This window comes from Geospiza fortis, unplaced genomic scaffold (assembly GCF_000277835.1).
Source record: "Geospiza fortis unplaced genomic scaffold, GeoFor_1.0 scaffold231, whole genome shotgun sequence".
NCBI lineage: Eukaryota > Metazoa > Chordata > Aves > Passeriformes > Thraupidae > Geospiza > Geospiza fortis.
Genome location: NW_005054351.1, coordinates 4,710,798 through 4,736,373, shown reverse-complemented (window position 1 = coordinate 4,736,373; position 25,576 = coordinate 4,710,798). Strand labels below are relative to the sequence as shown.

General features: G+C 36.9%; 1 protein-coding gene across 1 annotated transcript; it reads left to right on the top strand.

The window, feature by feature from the left end:
• Positions 1–547: 547 nt before the first annotated feature.
• TCAIM (T cell activation inhibitor, mitochondrial) lies at positions 548–19,866 on the top strand. Its single transcript, XM_031058911.1, has 11 exons — positions 548–565; positions 1,644–1,719; positions 4,915–5,050; positions 5,589–5,742; positions 6,650–6,896; positions 8,519–8,641; positions 11,274–11,371; positions 12,992–13,083; positions 15,103–15,335; positions 15,843–15,974; positions 19,332–19,866. The coding sequence occupies exons 2-11, from the start codon at positions 1,691–1,693 to the stop codon at positions 19,555–19,557; spliced, it is 1,470 nt and encodes a 489-aa protein (XP_030914771.1). The 5' UTR covers positions 548–565; positions 1,644–1,690; the 3' UTR covers positions 19,558–19,866.
• The last annotated feature ends 5,710 nt before the right edge of the window (positions 19,867–25,576 follow it).

The following is a 25,576-nucleotide window of genomic DNA, read 5'->3' as shown; positions in this document are numbered from 1 at the left end:
GGCCCGAGAGCCGGATCGCGGTCAGCTCTGCCGCCCTCTGGGAAGACCTTGCCTTTAGCGGATCTTAACGCGAATTCTAACAGGGCTCTGTTTTCGGTGCTTTAAATTATTAGTGCTCGGAGCGCCGCAGCTGGTTCCCTTCCAAGCAGTGAGCGAGTCACGTTCACCCGAGCTTATTTTCTGAGCGCTGTCATCTTGTTGCTTTTCGCGCTGTTGTCTCCGTGCTGCCTCAAGTGTAGGTAAACACCTGAGACAGACAGCAGCGGGCTGAGCGGGGGGTGGCAGCGATGGGACACGTCGGGGTGCCAAAGGCTTCTGCGACATAATTCACATTCGTTGTGTTTCAGCGCGTTTGTCTTTGAGGTGAGGTGCAGGTGAAGCTTTGCCAAACCCAGGAGGTTTTGTTTTTCAGCTAAGCCGTGTACCAATTTCCAAGCAGTTAATAGAGCGTTTAAAGCAAGAAACAACGATGGTTTTGTCTGGTTATATAAAGCGTCACTGCGGATTAAGTGAGATTGTTGAGTTTTTTCCATCCTCTGCCCAGATGCCCGAAGCTGAAATTACAGTGAGGGAAAACTGTTTTATGACCAGAGAGCTTGTTAATGTATTTAACTTAATTTATGATTAGGACTCTTGTTACAGACAGTAAAAATGACAGGGATACTGTTTTGCCTACCTATCTGAAAATCAGAAGACAAAAATTACCAAATGTTTTGGGGATATTTTAGCTCAGTGTATTTTTTTCCTCCCACTATCTGCCTCTAGTGAAAATTTAGGTTCTTGGTTAAATATATCGGTACTAGTAATATGCGCTTCTGAAACTTCAAATGTTTTACAAAGTAGGCATAGGAAGTGTCATTCTGTATTGGAATAGAGATGATGTTTCTCTGATAGTTGTTCATCTCAGGTTCTTTAAAACAGCATATATAGCAGGATTCCAGCCATATTATTTTGATAAGTGCAAAATGTATTTAAAAAAAAATGCTTAGAAAGCATTGCCAATAGGGAGCTTACATCATAATCCCTAATAATTAGGTGTGTATTTGCACTTTGACATGCCAAGTGATTTGTCTGCTGTTGGCAAACTCTGGCCTACAGTTGCCTAGTGCATAAGTTATTGGTAAGAATTGCCTAAGTTACTGGTAAGAATTGCTAATTCATTTTTATAAATGTCAGCAAACCTTTGATTAAGAATCCCAGGCATTGCTGTATGACAGTGATTTTCCCTCTGGTTTCATATTACCCTCCCATAAAGTAGTTGGCACTTGTGTTTAAAGTATTAATATTTGTTTGGGTGTAGGACTTAGTAAAAACTTACTTGTGTTAGTGCTTAAAGAAAGCTTCTGTTTGGCTGGTTTTTAAATTCTTAGTTCTTTTTCCGTAACTGGAGTACCTTTAAATGGTCATTCTCAAATCAAGATACTGTAACAACTCATAATATTGGCAAGACTCATATTGTTAGGAAACTGAAAGCATTCTTACAAACAGCTTTAGGTTTTATGTGTGCTTGCTCAATTTTATATTACTATTGTGACTTTAGAAGTTATCACCCAAAATTTAGAAAGTGCATTGGCAAGTAAAAGGGGGAAATACCATGTCCATTTCTAAAAGTTTTTTTTTTTTATTTTCTCCTGTTTTTTAAGTGAGATAGTGGATGGCTGAAATTTGGCTCAACCATTAAGTTGCTGAAATGTTTTGCTGCTTGAGAACCGTGAGAAGGTATGGCATGTTACTGACCTAATTTACCTTTAACATATGTTTCAGTGTTTGCTTATGATTTGCATATTTGTGAAACTGGTTTGGTACTTTTGTTTCATGCTTATTTCTTTGACATTCTCATCTTTACAGCTTGGAGCTTTCAGCAGAGCATCCACAGTTGAAAATCCTTCAAAGCCATATGCCTGTCCTCAAGTGAGACATTAAAAAGGCTCTCAACAAAACAAGGGTTTTTAAATGGCTGAATTATGAGAAATATGAATATGATATCCAACATATTACTGCATTATTGAGTTATTAAAGCTCAGTGCTTCAAAATGTGTGAATACATCTGTAACTATGAACTTAATTTAACAGAGCTTTTCAGTGCCACAGATATACGCCAAAAAGTTGAACTTTGGAGAGATGTGAAGAAAAAGGAAGTTGAAGGGAATTATTAAACCAACAAATTAAATCAGTCTTGGAGTATGATTGCCTCATGTGTTCTAGCAGAGATTGTGTTTCATGTCTTTCATGAAGTAGAGACGCTGCCCTCAAAGTGGTTGTGACCTTGATTTTAATACGAAGCCTTTCTCTGCGCTTCAGATCTAAATGAAGCTCTTGGAACAATCTTTGCTCCTTGTGAGTGAAGCCATAAACATCTTTCTTGCATTTTCTCCCTCTAAATCCATTTTAATTCACTTATTTCATCACTCCAGTTGAAAGATGCCTCAGAGTTCTGTCTTTCACCTTCAGTGAATGAATTCTTCCTTCTGTCATGCAGACTAATTTTGGCCTTTGAGCATTTCTCTTTTAAGCAAGTTCAAAATAGACTTTTGGCTGGAATCCTAAGCCTTCCTTCTAGCATGACAGTGTTGTTTAGATACAAAACAAGGGAACTAAAGTTAGCCATACTTGGCCATTTTTCATCTAGAATAACAGATGGAACTTTATGATTAATAAACTCAGAAGTATTATTAATGGTTTCCAGCTATGTTGAATTTTCTTTCTGAACTGTTGGAAACATCATGCAGTGTAGCTTGAGAGTGGATGTGGGAAATGGTGTACAAATAAGGTGAACAGAGGACTGAGCTACTCTTCCTCCTAGCACCTTGGTCTAGGAGGATGTGAATTTCTTGCATGTCAGTCAACTGCAATCAGAAGGGTAACTGGTTAGTTTACTGTTTTTCTTTGCTGGAGATATTTTTTTCCTTTTACTGTTTTGTGTCCACTTGCTCCCCGAAAAAAGAGAAAAATTAACTTTTTTTTTTCTCAGCAAGACAATTATTTTGGTGCTTCCAGATCCAAACCAGTAAAGCATATGACCAAGTGGACTTTTATCCAGAGTGCTTTACTGCCTGTCTTACCTGGTCTAGTAGAGATGTTTTTCCTGCATCACTGGCAACTGTAGCATGATTTTGTCATTAAGAGCTTTCACTCTCCCTAATAATATTATATTGCTGTGGTACTTCACCATCTCCTGCTGTTTTGAGTGGGATCATGGGCTGTAGTGAAGACTACTTTTAGTGTTAGAGTCTCTGAGATGCAGCCAACAAGGAGGTAGAAGTGTTTGCCAGTGATATATTGTAGCTTTTTTTTAATCTTATATTTCATCTACATGCATGAAAATTGTTTTTAAGTCATAGCAGATTTGGAATTCCACCGGCCTTCTTACATCATGAGGTTTTTGTCCCACTTTCCTACAATAACCTCTGTTTTCAGCAAGCAGACTTTTAAGATTTGCTAATTAAATATTTGCCCACCACTTAGGCAGAAAAAATTAGTCTTCACTGCTTTCATGTTTCTAATTGAAGAGCTCGGAAGGTTGACAGAAAAAAAGGTAAAGTAAGAGTCACTGCTTCTGCTTGACAACTCAAATATTATCACTTATTATTTTCCAAAATAAAGCATTCTGCTTATTGTCTGAGCACAAATTTGGGGAGTTTTAATTTTTTTAAATTAATGATAGCAGTTGGGAAAGTCTCATGTGTCTTGTGTCCAGGATGATTATTTGATCTAGGATGCTGGATAAATACATCTCTGTAAAACGGTCCTGCTAACTATTATTAATAAAATTATTATTTTCGTGTGAGTTGGAAGCAGCTTTGTCTGCAATCTGTGATATTTTTCCTATTTGGGAGTTCCAGTTTGGGTGATACTGTGAGGAGTGAAACTGCACTGACAGAGCAGAGTTTCTGCCCTTCTGATTGCAAACTAAAATGAATGTTAATCACCAGAATTGGCCTGATCAATTTGTAGCTTGTGAAATCAGGAGAAACCTATTGTATATCTCCCAATTCACATTTTCTTGCTGCTTTTATGTATGCTCTCTTGCTTCTTAGTTTGCTAAACGTGAAGCTTTGAGCTATGGCAGGATATTTTGGTGATTTTTCTTTCCATTTCAGTCTTCTGTAACACAAATGTCTGCTTGTTACAGAACTGTTGTTTAATTTCTACATAATTGCAGGCATCCTATAATTTGAACTCTCTGAACTTCCTGGAATTTCTTCAACTTAAATTTTCCTTCTGATCTTAGGTAAAACAATCTTTCTCCTACCATTAAATTTCTTTTAGTCCTGGTTTCTTGTAATTCAGTGAAGATGAAAGTGCAAAAAGTATTGTCTTTTTACTTGATGTTTTCTATAAAAGAGTATGCTCAGGAAAGTAGGTAATTTTTTTAATGGACAGAAGTATGGAGCTTAGAAACTAATGCAGAACTTTTTTGCACTGAATTGTGATTATTATTCCTGGGTAAAATTTAATATTCTTTTGGCACTGCTTGAAAAATACTGGGTTTGGCTTTTTACCTTGGAGGTTCAGAGGTATGTAAAGGTTAGCTTTTTAGAGCAGCTTCAGCAATGTCTACAAAAAATAGCACTAAAGCCAGTATTTCTAGTTTGAACTATACTTGACTGGGATTTCTTATTTGAGGCATATTTGAGAAAGTAGAGAGAAGTTTCTGTACTTATTTACGTATCCTATTCAACCATTAGCATCCACCATTCCTCAAACCCATGGGATTGGCACTGTCAAAACACCGCTTTGTTAATCCCAAGGGGAAAGATCCAGAATTCAGACTCCTAATTTAAATTCTGCAGCTTTAAGTTATTATACTTGCAACTATAAATGTTTACTCCATTCTATCGCATTTTAGTGTAATTGTATCAGTTTGTCATTTGATTGCTAACATCATACATAAACATTTTACTACTTTGTTAGGTTGTGTCTGGACAAGATATTGCTGCAGTACGCTCTTCAGTCAAGAACTTTGTCAGGTGCCGATGCCATCAATGCTCTCAGACCTTTCTATTTTGCTGTACATCCAGATTTCTTTGGCCAGCATCCCAAAGAGAGGGTAAAAATACTTTAGTATGCTTTTTTTGTAAATATTTCATGTATCAAGGATGGAAATTTTCTAGTTTTCCTGCTGTCAGAGAGAGAAAATTAATGTTAGATTTAATTATGGTTGGTACCAGAGAACAACAAGATGCACTTCTGTATTTTTTAGCAGGGATAGGTCCCTTGAAAGTCCCATATTTGTTAATCATATTTTCTAATTGTTATAAAGAAAATACTGAATCCTTCCAGGTGAATTTATAATACATTTTCCTTTATCCCTTTCAAATGCTGTGCATTGTATTTGAATCAATTAATTTCTTTAAACTTGAAAGCCAGTGGGTTTTGGAATGTACACAAATATACAAGTATGTTCACCATACAAATTTATTCATGCAAGGTAATTATAAATGGTCAGAATATGAGCCATATTAGTACTTGTTAAAAGCAACTGACATTTTGTGAAACCTAATTCTGCATGTAAGATTAAAAAGGGTTAGATGAAAAATGCCCAAATTAATAATCTGTGATTTTTGTTTGTTTTTGTTTTAAACCAGGAAGTAAATGAAAACTCTCTGAAGAGGCTAAATGGCTACTTGGAGAACCTACAGAAACCAGGATTTCGTTCCTTTAAGCCGACGCAGCTTACTTTTTATGTAAGAGAAAGAGAACCAAACTCTTCTAATGTTCAGGAATCCTTCAGTGCTTCAGGTGCTTTTATATCGTGTAGAATGTATCTTCCTGTATTTAAATTCCTTCAGACCATTGCTTAGCCTTGTGCAGTCATACCGACTTTTCAACTGGATAAAATCCTGTCAAACCATGAAAATCTGTATTAGATCAGGCAGGTGGGACCATCCCAAGTAATTAAACATCTTAAGCTTTAAAAAGCCTTGAAAGAATGAGACATTACAGCCCTGAGGTCAAGTTACAGTATAAGGAAGTAAAAAAGGTGGATGTAAATGATCATATTTCTGCTTTTAATACCATTGCCATGTTTAACTGGAGCAACAGTTGGGTTCTTGTCTTCATTGCAGTTCATGTGTAGTACACAATGTCAGGGCACTTGTAGAATCAGTAGGAACTTACTCTCTAAGCAGAAGCTGTATGATATCTGAAGTTTCAATTTACTTAATTGTCTCTTATCTTTGAGACTACAAAAAATATTGCCAAATTTGGAATGTTTCCTTTGATTAACTTTACTCTGCAGTTTGTCTCCAGTACCAATATGCCTTACCTAACAGAAGAGTTTTACATTCTGTATCCTGACAGTCCAAACACGTAAGCAAATTGTGAGACACCCTCATGCTAGAAAATAAAATCCTGCTGTTTTTCAAGAAAATGGTAGGGTTATGTCTGGTCTCCTTAACGTAACATTTGAACTGGAACCTGTCTTCTGCTCTTGAGTCAAAAGCTTACTTTCTGATTAGGGAAATTAGGCCCAGTAGCTAAGTGATGGGACATAGTTAAACTGCACGTGAATTTTGCAGTGAGTATTGAAATAACAGTGTAATCATAATTTCCAACTACCTGTGCCTTGTTTACCTTCTTCTGTAAGAGGAAATAAATGGGAATGTGTTTAAAATAATTTTAATTAAATAATACATGTTTTTTACAGGGTTTCGAGCGGTCAGTTTTACGTTACATACTAGGGATCTCCTGAGCACAGTACTAGATATTCTCAACTCCTGCAGTCTATCTACAGAGCATGTTCAGAGTTTGAATGTGAACTCTCAGCTCCACAAGGAAGCAAAAAGCACAGTGAACAGACCTATCAAGTGGGATAAGACTTACTATTCATTTACTGGATTCAAGGATCCTGAGGAGGAACTAGAGCAAGCCCAGAGAGTGGAAACAACTTTACTGTATGTAATGCTTTCATTGAACTGAAATTTTGAAACCTAAATTGGTCTTATTCTAATGCTGAAATTTTTAAAGGTAGGCAATAAACATTCTGAACAATACAAAACGTTATTGTCCAATATGTAATTTTGCCATCCTTGTTATAATTAGAGTTCAGATGAGCTCCTGGAATAACTACAGTGCCAGCAAAGCTGAAGCATTCTTGTCTCTTTGCCCAGCAGTCATGTTTGGTCAATCTGGTTTTTCAGATTTATGAAATATTGGTGGCAGTTCAAAAAGAGACAGGGGCCCCACTTGCTCCAAATAGCTCCTTACCTCTTACAGGACTTCTGTAACACAAACCTATATGGCTGTTAACTTCATGGTTCTTATTTCATTGTCACATTCTGTTGAGGGATAATACATGAACACTACGGTTAAAAGGTTTTAATATGCATGTTAACACTATATGTTAGTGTTGTGCTTCTCATTTGTTGTTCAGCAGAAAAACTTGAATATTTAAGTCAATGTAGTTATAAATGCTGAACTTGCATTACATGTAGCATGTTTTGTAGTAAAGTTGGTAGTTTAAAAAAATTTGTGCTCATTTTGGGACACATTCACATTTTGGGGCCTTGAAAAACTTTTTGTAACAATGAGATTTAACAGCCATTTGAAATGAATGCAGAACTGTGCTGGAAGGATCTTCAGAGCAAAGTATGCCCCTTGTCCTGCATACCAACTCACAAATAAAACTACTTTAAAATACACAATTATAAAGCACTTAACTGAGATTTAACATGCTAGAGAATATTTTTACTTATTTTTACACATTTACAAGGAATGCCACAGACAGTTATGTATTAACAGTCTTCTTTTAATACATAGACAGCTGGCATCAGGCCTTCCTTTTTACTTGAGTTTGAATTTTTTTTCTTCAAATACAAATGAGAGTGCAACTGTTTGTTTGCAAAAGTTAGAGTATGAAAATTAATTTATACTATGAAAAAAGGCTAAATCTCTTAAATAGTAACCTTTTCCTAGAAACAAAATTACCTACTGAAATTTTAGATGTACTCAGAGAGTCATGTTTGTCTGGTTGTGATTATTGGCAAAAAAACTATAAAACTTTGACCTGTTTAATCTATGTTTATGTCAGCTCTGTAAAAGTTACCTAACTTAGCCCTTTAGTACCACCTCCCATATTTGATAGTCTACTATGATCACTTTGGGGTTTTTTTGTTAGGTCTTGGTTTGTTTGGGATTGTTTTGGGTTTTTTAAAGGCACATATGTGGAAACTCCTTAAATTAAGTCACAGAGTTCTGAAGGTCTCCCCTGAAGTCACAGTGATCTGTTGTTTTATGCCTTTTACACATACATCCAAGTCTTACAGTTTGAACTGTCAGTGATTTTGATTGTTAGATTTGTTAGGCCCCTCCAAAGATATTAAGTGCCAGGGTTTCCTTTGTAGATATCTTAAGGTGCAACATTTAGCAATTTCATCTTCTCTATTTTTAAAAAATCACTTTACCTGATAATTTAACTTGAAACATTATCAGTAAGAATTGAGTTGCCTGTACTGCTTACATGATAAATCATACAGCAGCATGCTTCTACTGTTGAGTATTTTTCCTCCTCTTTCAGGTCCTGGCTAGATGATAATGAAGCAAGTGCAGTAAAGAAGCTGAAAAAGAGTTTGCCACTTAGGAAAGAATTAGAACGTTTAAAAATTGAACTTTCTCATGAACTCCAGCTCTCAGATATCAGGTAATTAATTAGATCACTTGAACTTGGATTAAGATAGTCAAAGCAAGGAAGTGTTGTCTAATACTCTGCCATGAACTTTAAAAGCTTATTTCAGCAAAACAGCTATATTTCATATATGAAGAAGTGTTACTGCACTGAGTAAATTTCTAGAAGTGTTCTACTGGGACAAAAGTTTCCTGTTACAATCTGCTCTGAGAGACCTCCTATTTGTAACTGAAAACATAGGCTGCAGTTGAGGCAAGCACAGAAATAGAACTGATGTGTATGTGTTAGTTTGGATGTTTTGCTGGTTAAAATTGCATTTCCTAAAATCAAGTTACTATCTACAAAGGTAACCAGACCAGCAGTGAAGTGCAACTTTGCACATGGTACATAATGACATCCTGTGAATGCTTAATAAAAATGTTGTTTCTTGTAGTGTTTAGTTTCTCACTCTCCAGAGGAGGAGATTGCTTTGTTTGGAAGATCTGAGTGCAGTTACAGATCTTGAGACTTCAGAATATTTTCCAGAAAATAATTTGCGATCCTTTTTTAATTTTTGTGCCTTTTAGTGAGGATGTTGTGAAATGAGATATTCAGGGTGGGGAAAGTGGCAGTGAAGGTATTCAAAAATGGAAAAATAAACTTATTTCAAGGGCTAGTCTGTTCTATTAGGTCTGTTAGGTTCTATTTTTTTTAACCAGGAAGGAGCACTGGAGCTTCTAAAATCATGCTTTTGTACTTTCACCCTGCAAAAGACCCTGGTTTCCTTTAAGCTGAAGCCAGGTTTTTTGAACACAATTTCTAATGCTCTGTAACTGTTCTGTGGTGAGGGTTTTTAACATTCTGAAACAGTCTTCGGTATTAAACACATAGGTTTGATTTTATTCATGGCCTATATTAATTTTTGTAAATAGTTTGTACTTCTAAAATACATTAAAATTGTGTTCCATGAAGAGTTATTTATCTTCCACGAGTTACATTGTTTTAATTCAGAAAAGAATGTGAGTGTTGGAAATCTGGCAAGTCAGTATCTTAATAGGACACTATGACCTGTGGTTCTGGAGCCTTGTGCTAGTGTTCACAGAGATCTGAAAAACAGCAGGGTCACTGGCGTTATTCTGTGTATAAGTTTAGGACAGATGAAGAAATGGCCACCTGTTTCTGCTCCGGTCTGATGCTGCTGAAAGCAAAGTGATATTGCTAGGTAACAGTAAATAATTGTTTGAATTACTTGTATTTGATTAAATTGCCTCACAAGTACTGTGGCATAGTGCCATTCTCTGCAACCCAAAGAGTGAGGTTTTGCCAGTTAGGTTTTCCTAAATGAGATGTTGTGGGTGACCCCAGCCAGCAGCTGAGTACCCACGCAACCACTTGTTCATTCATACACCCCCAATGGAAGGAGGAGGAGAATAGGAAGAGCACAAGCAAGAAAATTTGTGGATTAAGGTAGAAGTTTAATAGCTCAAATGAAGCAAAACTGTGAGTTCAAGCAAAGCAAAAGGAGAAATTAATTCTCTGTTCCCCATTGATGGGCAGGTGTTTAGCCACTTCTGGGCAGTTGGGGCTCAGCATGTGTAATGCCTGCTGGAGGAGGAAAACACCATAACCATAAGGGTACCCCTTCCTTCTTTCAATCAGCATTTATTGTTGAACATGACATATGGTCTGGAATATCCCTTTGGTTTTAGTTGGAGTCACCCAGCCTGGCTGTGTCCCCTCCCAGCGTCTTGTCCACCCCAGCCTACTTCCTGATGGTGGGGGGCAGGGTGGGAGGAAAAAGTAAAGACCTGGACACTGTGCCAGCGCTGCACAATAGCCAAAATATTGGTGTGTTATGATCACTATTAATAAAATATAAAATATGAGTGTTATGAAGAAAATTAACTCAATTCCAGGCAGACGCAGTACAATAAAGGAATGGGAATTTTCCACTTTGAGATGGTTTTATTTAATAGTTTGTAAAAGGTGTATTTTTCCAATACACTGGGACTTCACAATTTAGATACTTTTTGAAATTTGCTTAGCAATCAGTCTCATCGCTCTGTGATGGACAAAAAAGTCAAAACTATGTGTATTAAAGCCAGCAAGGTAACACCTGGCTCTTGTATGATTTAACAAAAATTACTCCACTGTAAAATATGAATAATACATAGCAGCTTTCCATTGGAATTGTGATAATGTTTTGGGCTAGGTACCAAAAAAAAAAAAAAAAGAAAAGACAATAAATATCCTTACATACTGTATTTGCTCCTCTGGACAAGCATTACACAGTGTCCAAACAAACTGCATGGTCCATGACCAAACCAAATACTGGGCTCTCTGGTGCTGTTCTCTTACTAACCCTCTTCTTTCTGGGGGAGAGATTTACAAGTTCTGTCTGGTTTTATATTTATATTTATTTTTCCTGGTGTTGGTTTTCTTTATTTGTTTTTTTGGGACTCCCTTTAAGAAACACTGGAATTTTATTTAGGCTTTTTATCAGTTCGAATAGCATATGACATGGACAGCTTCTGGGTAGCCGTTGCTTTTATTACTGTTGGGGTGCTATTTTGCTTGTGTTACAAGGCTTTGAGTTGCATCTCAACTTCTGTAACTTTTTTTTTAATAATATTGAGGATTAAATGCTTTCAATTACATTTTTATTTAGGTGGCAGAGAAGCTGGGGCATTGCTCACCGCTGTAGCCAGCTACACAGTCTGGGTCGCTTGGTCCAACAGCGACCTGAAATATTAGAGAATGTTAAAGGTATTTCTGTTGCTTGTTTCATATATCCTAATATAGTATTGATTCAGAAATGAGCATGGGTCTCCTGTGACAACAGAGCTCTACTTCTTTTTACAAATGATACTTTTGATAACTGCAAAAACAAACTTGTCAGGCTTACTGAAAAGCTGGTAAGAACTTCCATTTAAAGCTACTGGGTATCTTTTAAAGTGACCTTTCCTTAGAATTGATTGACTGCACTCAGCTTCTAGTTTACTTCTTAAGATATGCAAGTGGAGTCTGTTGAAGGCACTAGGCTTGATATTAGCAATGAAAGTAAAAAATCTAAACTGAACCTCTCAAAGGATTGAGTTAGCAATAGATTGTTGCCCATGGTATATTCAAGTCAAAAATGTGAGTAGGTCTCTAGCCTAGCGATGATTTACTAGAATACCTTAAATGCTACTTGCTTTCTTTTCTCATGAGTTCCATAAAATAGCTGTATGAAAGTCAGTATTTTCTCAGGAAAAACTAAAATATTCTGTAAACCTGACCTACCATTCTTCTCATACAGCTGTTTGACCTGTGGCAGTAGCTGTTTCCTCTAATTGTAATTCCACATTTTATGCCTGTCTGCAGATACTCAGTTTTGAGTGGCTTTCATTTGAGGTTCAGCTAGTCCTTTGCCAGAAGACAGAGTGGGAAAGACAATGAGTAGTAGTTTTTAAATTGTATCAGATTTCAAATTAGTTTCTTTTCCTGAGCATACTAAAGATAGAAAGCATTGCAGAAGTCTGTCTTGTGAACCTGATGTAGTCTCCATTTTTGAAGATATTTAGTAATGCACTGGATAAATACCTATCAGTAACTATACAAGTACAGTTGATGTGGCCTTAGGGTACAAGGATGGATTAGATGCCTTGAAGTCAGTGTTGCTCTTTCTTTAGGATTTCTGAACACTGATTTCTAAGAGCAAGAGCTTCTACTAAGCCTTGTTTTGTAGATTAATACATCACACTGAAGACTTATGGAAGCTTATTTTGATAGTTGCCTGTGCTTTTACCCTAAAGACTTCTTGAAGATCTTTGTACTCAACTTAAAAAAACATACACTCAAAACTGATTTATCCCCCTAAAAATCCACCTAGAATTGGCGCTTTATGTTGTCTCTATTTTAAAAAAGAATGAAAACATAATGTGCAAGTGTTTCTTACAGCTTGCATGTTCCTGAGAGTTCAGAAATAGGGTTGAATGCCCTTACTCATAATTATTTTAGCAACTTTTAATTTGCATATGCTTCAAGTATATAGCGTGCGTTTCCGACTTTGTACATGATTTATACAGATTCTTTGAATGTCCTGTCTGATGAGATTTTCTCATATTTTAAAAGCAGTCATAAGAAAAAAGCCCAATTAAATAAAAGTCTATCAAGTTCAAACAGAGAGAAGGCAAATGCTGGGTTAGGTTTGTATGAAAAAAATTCTTAAACTGGACTTTTCAGGAACATTTCAAAATTTGAAGAATAACAGAAGCACCTACTCACATGCATTTGTGCTGCAGAAATACATTTCTTGTGACATGTTAGCAGCCTGGTTAAGTCTTCAGTAATTGTAGGAATGGTTGCAGTAAGCCAAATTAGTAAAGAGCTTTGTTCAATCTCTAGGACGCACGGTGGTATTTACAGACCGCTCGGGTATGAGTGCAGCAGGTCACATAATGCTGGGGACCATGGATGTTCACCATCACTGGACCAAAGTAAGAAGATTTCAAATCGAATGAAAATGCCCCTTGTTGTGACATCCTTTTTTAAACTATAAACAAAAAATATTAATAGGTGCAGATAACCAATGAGTGTTGTAAAGCAAACACTTAGCTAGCGCATTTAGCATAATGGTGTACACTGCATTTGAAATTAAATCCTGTGTGTGCTGTTACTAACAACAGTCTTTGCTAGATCTTTGCTTTCATTAGTAAGTCAGTATTACTTCTGATGAGAGATAAAGAAAACTAATTTGTTATGCACTGTTCCAGTCTGTACAGTGAGCCCTGGCAGAATACTTTGTGATCATAAAGAGCTTATTCCCATGAAGAGCTAATGGATTTTTATTCCAATCTTTTGTAAATATGAGATTTAAAGGGAGATGTGAACTGATAATTTCAGTCAATGACTCTAACCAACCCTGTCGCTCCATTTTATTCTTTTAGGTAGCTAATGTGGATGTTACAGAATTTTATCTTTAGTGACTATGTAAATTCTGCTGCTGCTTGTGTAAAGTTCAGAGTTTATAAGCTTTCTGACATCCTAAATGATAGCATCATATGCAAAGGACCAAAAACTAAATATGTTGCAATATAAACATGTCACTTGAGGAATTTTTCTTTAATCTTGGTTACTGAAACATTACTCATAATTCTATCAAAAATATTTCTTCATAAAGGGGATTATTGGTGGAATTTCATAGTTGGAAATTTCACCCTGCTAGAATACCAGAATATTCTATTTCTGTATTCCAGTCAGTGAATAACATGAAAAGTTAACACTTGATCTTCTATATTTGGTGATGCTTTGAATTTTTCCCTATATATGTTTCACTGAGGAGGGGAAAACAAACCATGGCTTGTTAGTGTGAACAATTTACTAAGAACTTAAACTGAGAAACGAGAATTTAATAGAAAACTTTCTGAGATTTGAGAGTGTTGATAGTCATTGCAATAGAAGTGTTCTGATTATACTAAAATAGACACTGACTTCTTGAAAAGATAAATGCTTCATCTCTCTAACCTTTGCTGCAGGTTTTTCCAAAGGCATCATAAAGCCACACAAAATGACATGCAGATGGAACAATGTGTGTAGTTAGTTGTAGTGATGGTATTTGCTTGGGAAGACAAAATAGTGGTATATATTTGAACCTGAAATCAGAGGCTTTTTATTTTGAAATGCAGTGCAGATTATGTGAAATGTTACACAGAAAGTCAGTGAAAATCTTGATGAGGTTGGTGAGTCAGTTTCTAGAGAGCATATTTGTCCAATTCTACCTCATTTTAGAAAGCAGTCCTAAGTGCTATTACTTTTTGATCCTAATTACTAGAAGAAGGAAGCAGTAGAATACTGTCCAAGTCAGTCTCTAGAATGCTTGGTCAGAGCTACAATATTTAAAGGATTTTTGCTGGTTTTCTCTGTTAAAAATGCAAACGCTGAACCAAATTTTATTGTGCCAAAAGCTGTTCTGACTCTGCTGTCAGAACTATCTACTGTCTATTCTGCTGTTCTCCTGAGTTTCTAAAGAGATAGGTCTGAAATCACTTGACTTGTTGCGGCAGCATCTTTTTCTTTTTTGTATGAAAAGCTACTTAAAATAATATCAACAGGGTAGATGGTAGGTAGTGACTACTGTATGAGGAATAGCTCTACCACTATAACTGTGGTGATAAATGTTTTATATAGGCATCAGATTATATATATTTTTTTTATCTGAGACTATTAATTTTTGAGTATATAGAGGATATTCATCCATGTTTTTACATCCTTTTGGTACCTTTATGTTATAAATACAGAAAATACTTAAAAGCTTGTTGGAGTATATCTTGTCTCAAAACATATATACTTGATATTTCTTACCTGTGGTATTCTTTGATTGTAATTTTTTTCCCCTCTGGTTCCATGTTTGCATTGTTAAGTGTCTCTTTTATGGTTTCTTGTTATTTTTTTTAATTTATTAAAACTAACTTTTAAGCTCTGTAACATAGAAAATGTTCATTCATGTGTATGCACAGATTTTTGAGAGACTGCCAAATTATTATAAGCTTCAAAAAAGGCTGCTGCTTTTGGAAGATCGGATAAGCCAACTTCTGGGAGGCATCCAAGTAATATACATTGAAGAACTGCAGCCTCTCTTCACTCTAGAAGAGTACTTTGAGACTCTGAACTCTTTCTATAATAAACTACGTGACAGCAGATTACCTTTTCATCCTCGCAGTCTGCGAGGCTTGCAAATGATTCTGGAAAGGTATGTATTGGCAGGGAAGGTTGATTTCTTTTAGAACTTTTACTCTTTTCTTTTTTTTTGTTACACTGCTTATTGCTCTCACGGAGAAGAAAAGCGATATAATCTCAGATTTTCATTATGTCAAAGTCTTTTTGTTCCTGAAGGTTTTAAGTGCATTTTTGTGGGTTAAGAAGGAATCAGATTGAAGAAAATCCTGCTTAGTTTTATTCAAGTTGGACTCAATTCTGTCTAGTTTAGAGTGTTAAATCAAAAGTTTTGTGCTGTCATGATGGTGTTTTTATTTTTTGAGTATTATTGTCAGCTCCTTTTGAAATGTAATTTTAAAAAAGCATAACCGACTATATTTCTCCATTCTCATGAACCAAACTGGATAACTTTTTACCAATTATTCTGATTGTGATTAACTTATATTCTTGTATCTCTAGATTTTTTTTCTGAAAGTAATTTATATAAATAGTTGCATTAAAAAATTATCCCTTGTTCTTTACTTCCATTGTGTTTCATTAGTGACAGATATGCGCCAAGCCTACATGAACTTGGACACTTTATGATCCCAACAATCTGTGATCCAGCAGCTCTTCAATGGTTTATTTTTGCCAAAGCACAGGAAGCAAGAGAGAATTTGAAAAGAAAGGAGGAGTAAGTGTTCATGTGACTTGATACACTTAGCTCTTTAAAATCTTTGCATGTCCTGTTTTTTATTTGGAAAAGGAGGAGAATTTTTAAAAATGTATTCATACTCTTTTGCTGAAAAAAACCCTTTTGTTTCTAAAATAAATCTTTACCCATCAGCTTTACTAAGTAAAGAATTACAGCATTAGTGAATGCAAACAGTTATTAGAAAATACCCTCTTTCACCTTTGTAGAGACAATTGTACATCATTCAGAAGTAAAATATCTTTGCTTACAAGACAAAATTGCATAATTGTTTTTACAATTATGTCCTCGAAGAAAAGGTGGAAAACACCTTCTTAATGAGTAAGAAAAGGAACAATTTTTATTAATGTTAATTAAAATGTGACAAAAAAGCAGTGAAATCTAAACTCAAAATAACTGAGACCAACTACAGAATCATTATTTCTAGTTGTTGATCAGGCAGTTGAGAAAAATATTAATTAGTACCTAACGAGGCAAAGAAAAAAAAAAGGGGAATAATGATGAGAAAAACACCTTGTGGGTACTCTCTCACAGATGACAAAGTGATTATGATAGGGAGTCACAGCACCATACTTAATATTAGGGCCATGGTCTGTAATACTCATCAGAACTGTGAGTTTGGTTCTTGACCTTGTACCCTGTATGTGTCCTTGAGGATGAAGTAGAGATACTGGGGTTTTTAAATAAGGTACTGTTACAGGTAAGTGGGTGGTACTTGTCATTTCAGAGGTTGTTACTGCAAGTCCTTTTTTCTGCTTTGGAAAGCTTTTAATGAGTTGTTGAACTATCACACTGTCATCAGTATACATGATGTATAGATCCAGATATGTTTCTGTGAAATTATTTTAGGCATGAGTCTTGCTGAAGGCTCTATGATTTTAGCTCTGTTAAGACTTCATTACTTGTAAAGATATGTTTTGCAGGTGGACTTCAGTAAACATGATTTGTTGGAATTTTGCCACAACCCTAGTCCAGCTTGGAAGTTAAATGTTTGCCATATAAATTGTAACTACTGAACAGCTCTCTATTGAACTGTCCACATGTGACAGCTGGGAAAGTGTTGTCTATAGATTTTGGGAGAGATGAGAGAGTAGCAAATATATGCATTTGCATTTGGGTAACTCACTCTCCAAAAAACCTCGCCCTTCCACACTTCATAAAGACACCAATCCAGGAAAACTGTGCCCTCAGAGTAAAAGCAGCTGTGTTGCAAGATTGTAAGAGCCAAGATGCATATCTTGTGTGCTGGATGATGCTGGTTTGTATGAAATAGTAAACAACTATACTGAGTCACACTATCTGTCCCCATCATCCATTAGCTTATGGAGAAGCTTTATGCATGGGGCAAAAAATGTGGTGGGTTTTTTACTCCATACTCCTTCCCAATTTGTGTCTTACTGCACTTGAGAAAGTACTTGAAGGTGAAAACATTATCTCATGTTAATAGCAATCAATAGACTTTTAATTTTCCCCCCTCTTAATTATCTTACTACTTTTTGAGGCAATTTGCATTTTGTGGCTCCAAATATCCAATGGCAGCAAATTGCATATTTGAGTCACATATGACATGTGTATATGAAAGAGGGTGGAGGTGATCTGTGATTTATATACCCAGCGCCTGATGATGTCATTTGTTGTTCTTTTGTTCTTGTGTGATAGGAAATACAGAACAGTCATTCTGTATCACCTCTGCTTTTGTTTTGTAGCTGTGTCACATTTCCTCTTACTTGTCTTTTATCAAAGCTGAAAACTCATTTTCCACTTAATGCTTCCTTGGACTTACTCATGTCCTTCTGATTTTCCTTAGCCTCATGTTGTGGTTTAAAAGGCCGTATGATAAAGGAAAATACTTTGAGATGTACTGGCTGTAATCTGCAGATGGACTTGAGTGTTTTGCATGCAGTAAACAGCATAGAGTGGCTGTAATTCTGAGCTGAATGCACAAGGAAATCCAAACACTGCTGCTCTAGAAAGTTCTGGTATCTGTGTGGATAATGTCAGTCTTCTAGTAATGCAGGATTCTCCTTCCCATGCTTCTTTAAAGTATCAGGTTTGTGTGGTGATAAAGGTACAAGCCTCCCTGTGGAAGGGACAGAAAACAAACTTGCAGTTCTCCAGCTAACTGGAATTCCTTCAAGGGAGCCTAGGATTTCACAGAACTGGAAAGCTTGGTGCCTTGGTACTTGGGAATGCACTCAGGAAGGTGGCATGGAAATGGCCCATAGAGAGGACAGGCTTGCCCTGGGTTAACTCGCTCGCTCAGCTCATCACTGACTGCCACAGTGGGCTGGGCTCTTGGGCCTCAGCAGTGCTCAGTGCCCTGTTAGTCCACAGAGGTCCCATCCTGAGCTCTGGGGAGTAGTAGCAAGGCCCTACAGTAGCATTTCCATGTGAGGCAAATGGTGTCAGTAACTGTGTCCGTGCTCAGTTTGGGCTGATTCACATCCCATTGGTGCCGCTGCTCTGTAGCTCCTCCCCTGTCTAGCACAGGGTCTGTGCTCTAGGGCAGTGGTGGAGCTGTGTCTGCAGCCAGGCTGGCTTGGAAGTGCAGCTGTGTTTGTGTGGCACAGTGCCCAAGCTAGTGGGGCTGGCTGAACCTGAACTTGTCTCTTCATCAGTTGATCAGTCACAGCTCCAGTGCCTTAATTAAATCTACACATTAACTTTCTTCATGAATAGTTTGAGTTTGCATGTGGTGTCTTATTTCTCTGGGGTGAAGGAAAAAATCATCTGCAAGCTTTGGGTTCAAAATTCATACAATCATTTAGGTTGGAAAAGACTTTTAAGATCATTGAGTCCAAACACATCAACAAAGTTCTGCAATTGGAAAGTTACTAACACACTTAATATGCATCAATTTACTGTACCTATCAGTTGTTGGTTTTGATGACATACAGAGTACTGGTTTAATTAAGACAGAGTAATTATGAACATGATTTTATGCTTAAAACCTAAGCTTTCAATGTTATTTAAGTATTTTCATTCCTTACATTAAAAAATGGAGCCTCACAGGATTTTTATTTTTGTGTTTTTCCCAGTTACTTAGTGAGCAAAACGATGTCAGGGCATGGGCTCTGAAATGTGAGTCCATGGGCATGTGGAGCCCATAGTCATGGAAGAATGTTCACTCTGATTTCTTTGATAGTCATGTCACAAAAATCTCAGCTGCAGCATACCTGTATATGAATTGACACCTTTGTTTACATGAATTTAATCGACTTATTTCAGTATTTCTTGTTTTAATATATGTTCAATATATATTGAAATGCTTCTTTTAAGGCAGGGGTTTTAAGAGATGAAGTTGTAAGTTTGTCACTGTGTGTTGTCTCCTTTTGCTAGGATGATGCTTACAGAGAAGGAGCTAATCAACACTTCCACGGAAAGATTTTCTTTGGATCGGCTGTATAAGGAGCCCAGTGTTTCCAGTGCACAGATGATAGATTGTTGTAAGAGGCTGCTGGAGGAATCCTTACCCTACCTACAAGGCATGCACCTTTGCATTTCGCATTTCTACTCTGTGCTGCAGGATGGAGACCTGTGTATACCTTGGAACTGGAAAAACTGAGGGATGTATCTGATAATCAGATGAATTGTTTTATTTTCTGTAAGAGGTTATAAATATGAATGTTTTTAAGAGTAAATTATTTAAATCTGTATTTTGATATCAGTATTCAGCTCACAAATTTTCTTCCAACTGCTGCTGAGGAAGGATTGCAGTTCTAGACAATTTGCACAATGCGCAGTATTGGTAGTCCTGGGAAAGACATCTGTACATTATCCATACTACTGTAGGAGTCCCAGTGTATGGTTACAGTTGTGAAACCCGTTTTTGTAGTGAATTCTGAAAATACATTAAATTTCAAGTCTGCAAAAACGTGCATGTGTATCTTTAATATACATGAATATCACCAGATAAACCATCTTAAATAAAGCTACTCCAGCCAGGCATTACATACCATCTTAAGGGGTTCACTGAATGCAGAAGTACAGAAGTTATCTGGTGGCAATGCTGGCATTTCATATTGCTGCCTATCACTGAATTGGAAAAAAAACAACAAGGGAAAAAACATTGGAATATTTATCCTTTGCAGAAGACAGCAGTACATTAACTTGGAGTCTACAGCAGAATTTCACATGCTGGTCCGACGTTTTTGCCTTAGAATTCCAAAATATGCCAGTTATACTGTCTGTGGTTACCTTAAAGCAGATGTCCTTTTTGTTTTCCAGCATTTGCTCCATAAATACCAACAATCCTCTTTACTTACACTATAACAGATTGCAAGTCCCATACACAACACTTAAACCCTGAGTAGTGTAATGTGACATCTAAGGGAAGGAAGCACTGATTTGTGTGGGATTGTCTGCAAGAGTAAGTACAAGTCAGTAAGAACAAGGAGTTTGCAGTATGGCAAATGCGTGGATCCTTACTGGTACTTTATTCCTTGAAAAAAAATGAAATAAAGTGTGAATGCATGTCAACACTTTTTCATTGTAATACATGCCAAGATGCATTTTGGTATTTGGATTACTACTTAGCAAAATATCATTTGAGAAAGGCCAACTGCTTAACATTTCTGGATTTGAATTTACCATAACTGGCAAAAAGAAAAGGAATCATCAAATGCTTACTTGCCTTGTATTTTTATTTGTATTGAGCTGGGAAATTGGTGTGGTTCTCTGTTTTCTCCTGTTAGAAGGCTCAGTATCAAGTTGTTTATTAAGATGTCAAAGCAAAAACCCCCACTGTGATCTCAAAAATATCTGTTCTAAAATGTCTGGACGGAAGCTGTGACTTCCTCAGGCTTTCAGTCCAGGGATTTACTGGCAAGGCCTGGAGAGGTTTTGAAGATCAATTGACAGTTTCTTCCAAGTAGTTAACTTCCATGGCACATGCCCTCCCTCAGTCCATTTAGCACTGCTGCTGCTCTGTGTCCCACCTGTGCTAAGCAAGTCAGCCAATGCCATCAGCTATAGCCCAGCAAAATTCCCTCATTCAGCTCTTGGAAAGTACGGTGTCTTTGGGAATAAAAAGGCTGTACTAGGTGGGTTTTTCTTGCTTGAATTGAATGACCCCTTACAGAGCTTGAGGGAAGAAGCAGCTGTCCAGTTTGACTGTAGAGATGATAAAAGGTCTAAGGGAAGGTGAGTGCATGCAAACAAGAGCCTGAGGCCATCCTGTGAGGACTGACACTAATGTCACTGAAAGCAGTGACTGCACCTTCTCTTTCAGCACAGAATGGACTACTGGAGCTGGCTGGAGAAGAAGACATAAAGGGCCTTTATTAAATAGGGCATGGGATGTTTCCACAAGTAATAGAGACCCTGATGTGCAATGGGGGTTGGAGAAGGCAAAGCTTGATGAGGGGGAATGGGACTGAGCTTAAGTGTAGAAGCAGTGAAGCAGTTGCTGTAAAACATTTTTAGTCTGGGATGCATCTGAAGATTCTCACTATTCCCTCTAAGGGAAAATAGCCAAAATCCTCTGGGAGAATGTGTCAGCCCTCAAAGGGTAGCATGGCAGCTTACTTTCCTGATGGTTCCTCCAGGCTAGGGTCTTGGGTCTAATAAACCAGAGTTCCAGTCCTGGAACCAGCAGGGTAGTTGTCTCACATGCCATGGGGATGTGCCTTCCCTCTTCTGTTAGGTTTTTTTTTCCCCGAGGTCTGAAGGAGATGCATTATGAAATCTCCAAAACTGCTCAGAAGTTTGGCAATATAAAAATAAAGGGTGAGTGCAGGTCAGCAATTCAGCAGTGTAAGGTCTGGGTGTAACTAGTTTTTTATAGTGCGCTTTGTGTAAGTTGGTTTTGCTGCTGAATTTGCTGCTGATCAAATTGCCTTTACAAACATATGGGCCTCTTTACATTCTTTAACATATTTAGAAAAACAGTGGGGGAAAAAAGGTACATGTAGGTGTTTATTTGGTCATGTTTGATTTATTTTGAAGACTGTCACCAAAGTAACAGAATTATCCATTTAGGTAAATGTATATGGGTTAAATCTGTCAGAATTACATTTTGATTTCTAACATTTTATATATGCCAGGGGAAAAAAGGAGTTAGAACTCTGAAAATCTTTTGTCACTATGGCAGAGTGGAAACAGATGATGAATTGAAACTCTTGTGGTTTTGAATAGTGCAGAGCACCTCAAATTCTGTTCAACAGACAGCGCTGTCACAACTCTGTGGAAATATATTTGAATGAGTACTGACATCTACCGTAGTTTTATCTAGTACAACACTCCTGCTTGCTCTGTGACCAATAACTGAAAACGTTTGGTATGAAATTTCAAGAAGCATCCTCTTTAAAAACAAATCCTAATATTAAATTAGGTGGAGTTGATGTCTTGCTGTTTTAATCATTATTGTTTGGCTTAGATTTGAGGTTTTCTACTGTTCAGAAATTTGCAGCATACATTTAAAAGGTAAGTAAGAAACCCTACCACTGATCAAAGAATTGAAATGTGTGTTGGTTATCCATCATGAGTCAATAAACTGTGATGCCCAGATCGTGTCATTCAGCCTCTCAGAGTGGTTTAGTATTTTAGTGCAGCTGCCAGAAGGAAATTCAATGCTAAAATAAAAGAGATGGGGGCTTGAATCAAAATTTATCACCTTAACAAGTTATTTTGATGCTGTTTAATGCTGTGACCTTGACATGCAGGCACTGGCAAACAACATTTTCCATTTGTCAGGTGTTGGTGTAACATTTTACAGTATCAGTTCTTTGTGAATTCCAGTGTTACAGAACTCCTGCCTGTGTTTTAACAGCTGTGTATGAAAATTGCATGCAATAATGCCCATTTTGTCATTGTTCTTATGGGTATTAACAGCTGGGATGCAGTCTCCAGCACTAGTAGGCTTGTATTCATGTTTTGTAAGACATTCAAAAGGTTGATAATGAATCTGGAGTAAGACTTAAAAAGGGAAAGTCTTCCAGAAAATTAGAGCTGATGTATCAAAGCATATCCAAAATTCATCAAAATTCTTAATGGAAAAATGTAAATCTCATCTGGTTTGTGTACATGACAACTTGAAAAACCTTTCTGAGGAAACTGAAATTTTTACACTTAGTAATTTCCAGTTGTCTTTTTGAAAATACTTGTCTGAAAAGTGTTATCTCTGTGACTCCTTGGACATACTCGTGTACAGTATGTGTGCAGTACACGTACACAACGATGAGACTTTCCTAGTATTTCTTTATAAGCTTAACATTATGCAAATTTGTAATAGAGAAGGGCAGGTAGTTTTGTTGGGTTTTTTTTTATAGAAAGGTGGCCTGAGAGAGAGAAAACATAGCTGTAAATACAGTTAAAATGTTAATTTTAACATTTGAGAGAGCAGTGATCCTTTTCAGATACATATAAGTACTACAGTAATTTAAAATGCAAGATTAAAAGCTGGTATCTCAATTCTGTGCATGGGAAAAATGTCTAGATACCTCCCTGGAAAGCCCTGTTAAAACTACAGTATATACTGATGTATTGGGGAAATAATCTTGTTTTGCAGTTTGTCCTTTTCAGATACATATTCCTTACACAATTGTTTAAATGCTGAATAATTTAGTACTTCATTTTTGCTAAATCCTCCAGTGGGGTGCTGTGTCTAAGTAGCCAGACTGATTGATTATGAGCTCAGCAATCTCTTTAAGACAAAAAACCTTTAGAAGATATTTTTTTTAGTAGAGCTGAAATTCAATATTTTCTTGCCAACTTTCATATTCTGAAAGTGTCTTTTCTGTAATCTTCTATTTCCATAGCTTTTGGCTATGGAAATGTGGCTCCATATTTTAGTGACTTTAAATGATTTTTAACCCATTTGCTTTTCCTGACATATTTACCAAAAGAGGTTTAAATGTCTATGCTATCAACTGTGCTAACTGCAGACTCCCCCAACATGCCTGAAATTGGGCTGCTTACCCTCTTTGTAAAGTTCTCTTGGATTCTAACAGGAAATAAGATTCCTCAGAACAGGGAATAAGATTTCAGAAAAGTGAGAGCAGCCCAAGTTTGTGCCAGATGTAATGGCTGCAATGGCCACATGAACGGTTCTTAACATCAAGATTAAATAAAAAGAGCAGGGTTAATTTTCTTCTTATTTAGTACCAACATCCCTGCCTAGCTATTCAGGACAACATAAGGCAATATACTGTAGATTAAGATACCAGTCACTTTTAATTTCTTTTTGATTGTTTCTCTTTCATCATCTCCTTTGTCATTTGATTTTTTATGTTGCAGGGACATAGTTGAGCAGTCAGCTAATGCCTGTGGTAGCTGTGTGCACCCTCTCTCTGTAATGAGATATTCTGGGACCATTTAATAAAAGCAGCAATCGGATGGGAACCTGATGTCCTCCCTCAAGACTGCTCTGTGATCTGGCGGCCACAGTTCAAGATCAAGGTGTTTCCTTGATAGTTCTTTGCCAGCCCACACGTTATTTTACCCACTGGTTTGTCATGCTCCTGGGAACTTCTCATTCAGAGCTGTTTGTTTTTTTTTTTTAATGGGATGTTTCAAGTTCATTGAGTCAGTGGGTTGTAGTTGTAGACTGAGTTTTTGAATCCTGCTTGTGCTATCATCCAAGGGCATGGGTAACTTCTGTTTTCAGCTTGCATTGATTTCAGACAGTCCTTTGAGACAGAACTGCAAGTTTTATGCAGTGCTAAAAAAAAGGAAATGCACAGATTTTGTGAAAAGGTTTTTTTCCCCTTAATATCCTGTTTTGAAAGGAAGAGCTTGCTTTGTCCTATAATTTTACTGTCATAACATGAAGGAGAAGATAGATTGGTACATTCTTATTGCACTTCACTTTCACACAATTCAAAGCACCATGAAGTACTTAACAAGGAGCACTGGGTGTACTTTAATTTGATCTCTCTCACCAATTGGCAGCTAGGGCACTACTGTGCATAGACTGTATGATTTGGGGCTCATCCTGCTAGCAGGGGGCAGTGAAGGTGATGTCTCAGAGAAGCTGAGCGACCACAGGTGAGCCAATGTTGTCTTCATCAGGAGTGCCTGTGCAGCCACAGGGGAGGACATTGATCACAGCAACCTTCCAGGCGGAGTGACCAAGAGCCCCGCTTGTCTAAAAAAAAGGACAAATAAATAAGTAAAATAAAAATAAAAATAATCACAGAAACAAAAGTGAGGAATGGCCGTTCTTAAATTATTACCTGAGTTTGTAGCAGTGCTGACAGAATTAACAGCATATGGTGTTTTCAGTCAATTCTCTGATTAAATTTTGCATCATTCAAATAAGGGAAGATTCCTGGAGGGTGATGTTGCTGTTTTCAAAATACACAATCCTTCCAGCCAGGTGATATTTAAACACAGGGCCATTAGTGTATTGCATGATCAGATGCACATTCCTCTCTGTTTAATCTTTGAGCTTGTAAGACCTTTCTCTAAAAGGTCACAAAGTGTTAATCTAAATGTGACTAACCAGTTCACAAAGGTTTTAGTAACAGGAAAGCTTGTCTTGGTCAGTATTTGTGTGATGGCTGGAATAGCTCAGTCTCTTGCACTCTGTATTTCCACAAACAAAATAAAACCTAATTAATGAATAAGAATTTAAAAGCCCATAT